The sequence below is a fragment of the Telmatherina bonti genome (assembly GCF_933228915.1).
Source record: "Telmatherina bonti genome assembly, chromosome: 15".
Lineage (NCBI taxonomy): Eukaryota > Metazoa > Chordata > Actinopteri > Atheriniformes > Telmatherinidae > Telmatherina > Telmatherina bonti.
Window position 1 is genome coordinate 23,687,880 of NC_136613.1, and position 8,346 is coordinate 23,696,225.

General features: G+C 38.4%; 1 protein-coding gene across 1 annotated transcript in view; it reads right to left on the reverse strand.

The window, feature by feature from the left end:
* The window catches only part of cps1 (carbamoyl-phosphate synthase 1, mitochondrial), a 66,604-nt gene extending 61,305 nt beyond the window's left edge, over nt 1-5,299 (reverse strand). Inside the window, exons 1-11 of the mRNA XM_079253830.1 lie at nt 5,052-5,299; nt 2,793-2,902; nt 2,358-2,502; nt 1,623-1,712; nt 1,480-1,536; nt 1,300-1,392; nt 1,087-1,176; nt 864-992; nt 657-763; nt 385-526; nt 59-136 (exon numbers count right to left, since the gene is read on the reverse strand). Coding sequence (XP_079109956.1) covers nt 59-136; nt 385-526; nt 657-763; nt 864-992; nt 1,087-1,176; nt 1,300-1,392; nt 1,480-1,536; nt 1,623-1,712; nt 2,358-2,502; nt 2,793-2,902; nt 5,052-5,177 — 1,167 coding nt within the window. The 5' untranslated portion in view covers nt 5,178-5,299. The remainder of the gene's footprint in view (nt 1-58; nt 137-384; nt 527-656; nt 764-863; nt 993-1,086; nt 1,177-1,299; nt 1,393-1,479; nt 1,537-1,622; nt 1,713-2,357; nt 2,503-2,792; nt 2,903-5,051) is intronic.
* Between the last annotated feature and the right edge of the window lie 3,047 nt (nt 5,300-8,346).

Sequence of the window (8,346 nt, forward strand, 5' to 3'; positions counted from 1 at the left end):
ATTAGTTGCAGTATAGTATTCAGGTACTTTATGCAGAAGCATCAAAGTCTTTAATTACCTCTGTGTCAGTGGGACCGCCCTTCGCCTCCGGATGGAACTGGGCCGTGAAGACAGGCTTAATGTTGTGCATGATGCCCTGGAAATTATGCATAATATATATTTCTTAAAAATAAGAATTATAAATACCTAAAAACATCTGGGTCTTTCAAAACTTGCATTTAGAAAACATATATCTATAGACACAAGAAAGCCTGTCATTAGCTTGACAACTGCTGTTGTTTCTTGACAGAAATACTGGTCTTTTTTAATCTGAGACTTACAGGAATAACACATTAAATTGCAATGTTGTCAAAGAAAAGGACAGAATATGCAAACGGAATTAACCTCATTCGTGCCATCATTAGCGTTGATGAAAAGTGGGCTCCAGCCTTGGGGAAGGGACATGCTGTCTATGCCATAACCATGGTTCTGAGCCGTAATAAAGGCCTGGCCTGTCATCAAGTTTAGCACTGGCTGGTTCTGACCTCTGGGGAACCACAGATATACACAAAACGTTTGCTTTACTTTGAATCTTGGGGGTTATTTAACAGCAGCAGGAAAGAATATAACATTAAGCATCTATACTTGTCTCCATAGACATGTCTATAATAGTTTACCTGTTGCCCATTGGCAGTTTGTAGGACTTTGCTCCTGCAGCCAAAGCAGTGATCTGGTTGCCCATACAGATACCAAACACTGGCTGAGGACGATCGCTCTCCAGCACCTTCAAACGAAAATGATTAACATTAACAATGGCTGATGTCTGCTTATTATTGGTCAATTAATGTATCTGCTGTTTATACATTTACTCTGAAGCTCATTACCTTCCGAACATTGTTAATGAGACTCTTAGCCAAAGATGGATCACCAGGTCCGTTTGATATGAACAGGCCATCATAGTCTAGACTCAGCAAGTCCTGGTCCCATGGCACCAGGTGGACCTCTGCGCCCCGCTGTACCAAACGAGACTTACATTTATTCAATGATCTTATGTTATTGTTACCAAAGGACTTTTCAAACTTCCACACTGTCTGCATCTGGGCTCACATTAACTAATAGTCGAATTATATTGTGTTTCACGCCACAGTCAACAGCAACCACTTTGATTGGGTTGCCTCTTCCAAACACTCTGATTTCCTGTTGGAAGAGGAGATGCAGAAAAAAATTGATTAGTTATATGCATTGGCAGACAGAAATAGTTGTGTTCATGATTGTTATATGATGGGACGTAGTAGAGTATAAATATTTTGCAGATGTTACCTTAGTTGAAACTTCTGCTACAAGGTTTTTCTGGTTGGGATCAGATATCTCTACAGGCTGGCCCTCAAATTCAATCTTCCCCAAAACTGTGCCCTGAGGAAGAAGCCACAATATATCGGTGGGTGATCAGCTGGTGCATTCATTCAAGGCAGGTAGATCCAGCGGTTGGATTTGTAAAACCTTGTCTCTGATGATCTTCGTCAGCATTCTGGTGTCTATTCCGAAGAGTGCAGGAACCTTTGAAGGAATTGAAAGGTTATTTTACAGAGGAGTCCTATTCACCTCCGACACTACACCAAGTGGCTAGTCATTTGAAACTCAACCTTCTCTTCTTGAAGCCATTGGCCCAAAGACTTAACAGAATTCCAGTGGCTGTACTCATGACTGTAGTCTTGAACCAGAAGACCAGAAACCTAAAAGGCACCAACGTACAGAATTAGTCTTAGAAAATAATCAAACTAAGAATAAACTAAAAGCCTGTTAATTTTACTTCTCATGTTTTTAAAGGTAGAAAGAGCTGCATCTGGTATGCATGGAGAAAATGTCTGTCCTAGTGCTATATTTCGGTTGCAGAAAGGCTATATCATGACTTTGTTGCTGGATTTAACAATCATTTTCCTCATTAGGTAAACAGCCAGTTTAGGTTAAGAAATTTAAGTGATCCTAAAGATTTAGAGAATAAATAGGATTTTTTTTTCAAGAATAACAAAAAGGTGACAAGTCTCAATCATATCTTCAATCCACAAAAGTCAGCTCTCTTAAATAGAGGACAAGCGTCTGAAGAAAATCGGATGATCTGACACCTTCCTGCACAGTTCAGCAAAGGTTTGGATGTGTTTTTTATGCTTTAATACATAACAGCTTTGCATGATCAATAGAGTTGATTCTTCAGTTTTACCAAATTTGACTTTGTGTGAATGATTTTTGGAAGCACCATCCAGAAATATAAATTTAATCTGATTTTTGATATTTGAAACAAGTACAGCATAACAACTTTAACAGCAGGAGTAATGCCTCCATAAAAGCAGAAACTTTTCAGATACACCTGCATTCCCAACCTGAATGCGATCAGACTCCACATGTTTTCTCAGGCCAAGCTCATCCAGCTCCTGAGTGTTGGGCACCCCGTAGTTCCCAACAATTGGGTAGGTCAGGGTGAGGATCTGACCTCTGTAGCTAGGATCAGTTATAGCCTCGGGATACCTAAAAAATGGAAACCATGGCGCTAACATATCAGGATGTTGTGTAATTAGTGTTGTGCAGTAAACATGAAACGATCCATGAATAGATGAAACACAGATAATCTTGATCACATTAGAAAAATCGGGAAACTAATAATCTGAAAATAAAATGCATTTCAAACATAAATATAAAAAAGTGAGATTTTCCATCATTTTTATTTTTCTTAAAATATAACCTTCATTTCTTCAAGTGTCCCTTCAAGTTTAAGATCTAATTTAGTCCTATCATAAGTCAGCAGGCTGTCCTCTTACCCCACCAGGCCAGTATTGAACACCAGTTCTCCAGCTACAGAAGCATCGTGACCAAACGAAAAGCCTTTCATCCTGGTGCCATCCTCCAAGACCAGGTGGGCTGTCTGAGCCTGGGAGTTAAAAGAAAGCAGACAGATGACAAGTAAAATCTTACCCGAGAATAATATAGTCTCTTTTTCTAAACCCAGTTCGGACACACCAAAGGCAAAACTTTGAAATAAGATGTGTTGTAGATTCAGAGTCTATGGCAGCCAGTGAGCCAGTGGGACTTCATACTGAAACTGCAGGTCAATGTAAAATGTGCTGTGAATGCTGAGACTTACACTTTTCTTCTCCTCTTGTGTGTGTGTGTGTGTCACAGAGTTAAGGAAGATATATATATATATATATATATATATATATAAAGAAAATAAAAAACAAATGGCCACTTGGATTTAATTTAGCAAATAGGTACGAGTCTCCGATTGGATAATTACTGCATGAGCAATTATCCTTCAACTGGCAACAAGTTGAGTAACCCTATCTAAAGCAATGAATAGCTTTTCATTTCTTCAACAACCACGTGAAAGAACATATCCTGTGGAAAAGATGTTTATCTGGGTCAAATCACTGTCATTAATCAAGTAAAGAAAACATCTAAATGCTACATAAACTACTAAAATTAAGAAGTAGTGATGAAATATTGTCTTCCAGGAAGGAATGAGGTCAGAAAAAAATCCTGCGTTATGGTGGTCACTTAAAGGTTTGGTGAAATCAGATTTTAAAAAAAATAAAAAAAACACCACTAGAACTTAGGGCTATGTTTTATGGTGAAATCAGGACAAGTGTCATATGAACAATGTAAAGGAAATGAAAGGGACGGAGGACCAAAAATCTGTGTAGCCTGAAGAAAATCATTAATGAATGAGGCCAACAGGAGAAAAAAAAAAGCTTAAAGAATGGACTGTGGAGCAATGGGAGAAGGTCTGATTAGTTCAGATTTCTCCTGTTCCAGAGTGATGGATGCATCAGGGTAAGAAGAGGTAGATGAAGTGACGCCACCATCATGCTAAGTGCCTACTCTACAAGTCTGAGAGGGCAGTCTATGATCTGCGGTCGCCGCAGTTGGTCAGCAACATATGTGGCCAAAGAATGAGGTCAGCTGATTACCTGAATAAATTGCATGAGCAGGTAATTCTATAAATGGATTTTTCCCCCCAGATGGCACGGCCATTTTCCAAGATGACAATACCAGGATTCATCAGGCTCAAATTGTTAAAGATTGGTTCAGGGAGCATGAGACATGATGATCACACATGGATCTGCCATGGCAGAGTCCAGACATGAACACCACTGACAATAATTGGGATGTGCTGGAGGAGAATTTCCGCAGTGCCATCACTGGATGCAAATCTTGTGACACTTCAAAAGCTTATTGAAATAATGTGACAGTTAATGAGTGCCATAATCAAAGCTAAACGTGTGACTGTTTTGTTTGTTTGTTTGTTTATTTGGGATCTCAGTGTATGTTGAAAAGTAAAGGTTGGTGCATCCAGTTAATAAACTAAAGTCCAACCAAAATTCTGTGATTCTTGTGTATAGCAATGAATTTTCTTAAGGCGTTTGTGGTTCATATGTTTCATAAATTCCAGCAGAGAAATGATGAAGACTTTATGTTGGGACAGCTCTGAATGAATGTGTGTAGCCATCTGAGTGTGTGTCGGGCAGCTGCATGCAGGCAGCTGTCTGAAAACCTCAACAAACAGCATCGTTTGAAATTTTGAAATTGAAATTCACTGAAATTTTTTGTTTCGTTTTTGTATTGTTTGTGATCAGAGCAATTCACAAATCCACAACAATTTGTTCAAAATGTAATTGTATTTTTCACATGGAGGTCACGCAGACGGGTTTATAAAAAGCACCAGTAGCCACGTGTTCACTGGGAGTTCTGGCAGTTCTTCTTTACTCTGCCAACTTTCTCATGTGGCTCACTGGTTTCTCATTTCTGACACACGCGATGTAACTGCAGCTTTATCCTTATTTGAGAACTATTTATTACTCCAATCCTACGCCACAATAACTTCACTTAACTAACTAATACTTCACTAAAATCTGAATACACAAGACACCACAGAGTTTGGAGATTTTCCAGAAGAACTGGACCCTAAAAGGAGTATTATCAACGCACCTCGCCTCAGACTAATAAAAATAAATCAAACTTTTCTCCTCGCATGTATTTGTAAAACCAAAAGTCATTTCAGCCACAAATTGTTGTCTTACCTTCACACTAAACAGTTTAGCGGTTTGAAGTCTCAGCCAGCCCGGTGTGTTTCCCACTTTTCTGCCCACCATGCATCCTTGTCTCAGAGATTTAACCACGCTGTAAGCCAACAGGATTGTTGTCATATTAACCAATTAAATCCTTTAATTAAGTCGGCGCGGGTGTTGATGAGGTATCACCCGATAGATTCAAACAAGTACTTTGAATAAACCAATTTTTTTATTATTACAAAATAAACTATGTATATGTTCTTAAAGATTACACAAATGATTGAGTTTGGGGCTTTCCCTCGTGCACAGCGGCCACAAAGAGAGTTGCAGTGGGCGCTGGGAACGGCGCAGTGGATTGGTTTGCTTTGCACAGCAAGTGAAGCGCACGGTGAGCAGATTGGTCTGCGGGAAAACGCCTACTCGTTGACGGGGAAAAAAAGAAAAACTCATGAATTGTTGATTTAGTGAAGAAGTTAACTTTCCAACTCAGCAACAAATTGTTTCCAGCAACAAATTCCACTGCAAAAGCTGAATGTCAACTTAATTTAGTTTATAAGTTAACTGGATTTTTAGGTTGATTTTGATACGTGATTGACTATGTGTGAACTTGAAATTATGGCCATCAGGGGAAAACATTTTCCTTGATTATTATAAATGAAAAATGTTGCATAAAACTGTAAATTCACTAGATAGAACATCTGCAATTTCGGTGTTTGAAAGACGGAATAAAAACCAAAACTCATGCCCTCTGGACACAGAAAGTACTCCTTATGTGGAGTGTTCAGTGCAGCAAAGTCTTTACAGCCTTTTTGAGGCCAACTGACTGCAAAGAAAAACGCAAACTGTGCGTGAACAGGCTGCATGGTGCTAGGATTAGAGTGGTCTGTGTATCTGCTGATCACTGCAAGACTGGTCCTCAGTGGAGAAGGCTGTCTGACTGCCACTCTGCTGTGTTCAGCAGTCTGAACAAACTGGGTGTGGGTAGGACCTGAGTTGACTGGGGAATACATCCACATCAGAGATATATATATATATATATATATATATATATATATATATATATATATATATATATATATATATATATATATATATATATATAGATAGATAGATAGATAGATAGATAGATAGATAGATAGATAGATAGATAGATAGATATAGATATTTGCTGTTATGAATTCAGTTCGGGTGCATTAAGCATGAGCCTACCAAATGTTTAAACCTATTGAAACATTTGATTTTATTATTTTGTTATGTATTTTATTGTTGGGCAGGTCTTTGTATTTGATTGATTCCATTTTACCCCTCGATAAGACTGTCTAAACGCAACCTGCACTTTTCCTGTAGATCTGTGGAGCACTGCTGACATCCAGTGGCAGGTCTCCCTCAGAAGTATCAGCAGGACTTTCAAACAGTAAACAACATTGTAGTGGCACTGATGGATCATAGCTAAAGGCTTGAACTCAGGTGCACAGCACTTATATATTGCTAGTTTTTACTTTTTTCCATCACTTTTTTTTTTTTTAACAAATATGTCCTACCAGATAACAGAAGCAATTCTCTACTTTCCCTAAAGCTTAAATTAATTCATTGGTCTTTTTGAATAAAGCAGTTTAGCTTACTGATCTGGGAACAACTTGACTGAAGCAGCTTAATCAGTCACAATAGATTTAGAATCCTGAAAAAAAAGAGAAAACAGTATCTTGTAATTCAATATTACTTTTGATACTTTCATTGGGGGATCAAATTCTACCACTGTGCAGTAATCCTCTTAATGCATAGACTGTGCAGCACTGTGTGAGCCACACTAGAGGCCTCTGTAGTGTCATCCTACTTACATGTGTATATTTGTGTACCTGGGGGTGTGATACAGTAAAACACAGCCTTCCTGCTCCTTCTGCCTCATGATTGAATTTTCTCTCTTAACATCTTTCATTGTTTCAGTCACAGAGCTGATCTCTTACAGTACTGAGATATAAAGGAAATTAGCCTTATATTTGCTATATTGAACTCTTTTTTTCATTTGCTACAAATATATAACAGTACTTAAAGTAACACTAACTTTGAGATTCACAATCTTTGAATCAGGAATTTTATGCAATACTGTTGCATAAAGTTGTCATGTTTCATTTACAATATCTAGTATTACCCTTCATGTAAACTTGCAAGAGTTTCTCTTTTAAAGAAGATTTTACTTTCTTTTTTTTGTGAAACAAATATGAGAAAAGCTTAATGTAGCTTTTGGCTGGGGTAGATCACATGATTGGGTAATCAAGATGATTTCCCACTCAAATAAATTTTACTCAGGACGTAAAAATTATTCTTCGAGATAAAAAATTATGCAACACATTTTCCAAAAGTGGGCACCGACACATTTCACTTCTGGATGAGACACACAAGTTTAGGCTGAAAAGTTATATGGGACATCAGGAAATGAAGCCAGTGCACTTAACCTTTCATTCTTATTCAGTTTAATGTGGCTAATTTAGTCTGTTTACATGGAATCTGTCAAAACAAAGTTCCCAGTTCACTTTTTCTTCCTGGTGCATCATTTTCATACACCACAGTTAATCACATTAGCTGTGATCAGGCTTCATAATGTAAGTCTGGGAAATATTATTAAAAGTACACAGGCTTTATTCTTTTCTAATACTGAAGAAAATTAAGCTAAAGATCTGTGTTTCACTGTTTCTATTAAACACAGCAAATCAAGATTATGACAGAGGAGAGTTGCAGTTCACATTTAGCCATCAAATTCCTGACATTTTATTTTAAAAGGTGGAATCAATCCCATTTGAATTTTATATCAAATATGAAGCAGCTACAATACATAAGACCTGAACACCCTCTGCCCCCCGAATCAGGTGTGGCCAGTTGTTATCTGAATCACAAATGCTGGAAAATTGCTATGTGTTGATTTGGGGAACTTGAGAAGCCTCCGCAATGCATCGTGTGGTGGTTTATTGCTGCAAGGCCCGTCAATAGCTGCCTTCTAAATTCCTCCACTGATTGGCTGACGTGAGGTCTAACGAGGTCCCGCGTCTGTGCTCGGCGGAGGGATCCCACATTGTCTGCAGTTTCAAGTGTGCGTTTCAGATGGTGACCGAGCTTAAGGGAGGATGGAAATAGACAAGCAGGCTCTCTCGCTGTTCTCTCTGCCAGGTTTCCAAACACAGTCTTGGCCCTGAGATGACAGAAATAATAGATGGGTGGTTTCAAGGATGTATGAAAATGTTTGTACATTGTAGGGTGGGACTGATTCGACCCCCTTTGTGGTTATATCCCCCCCTCTGTTTTATATAAT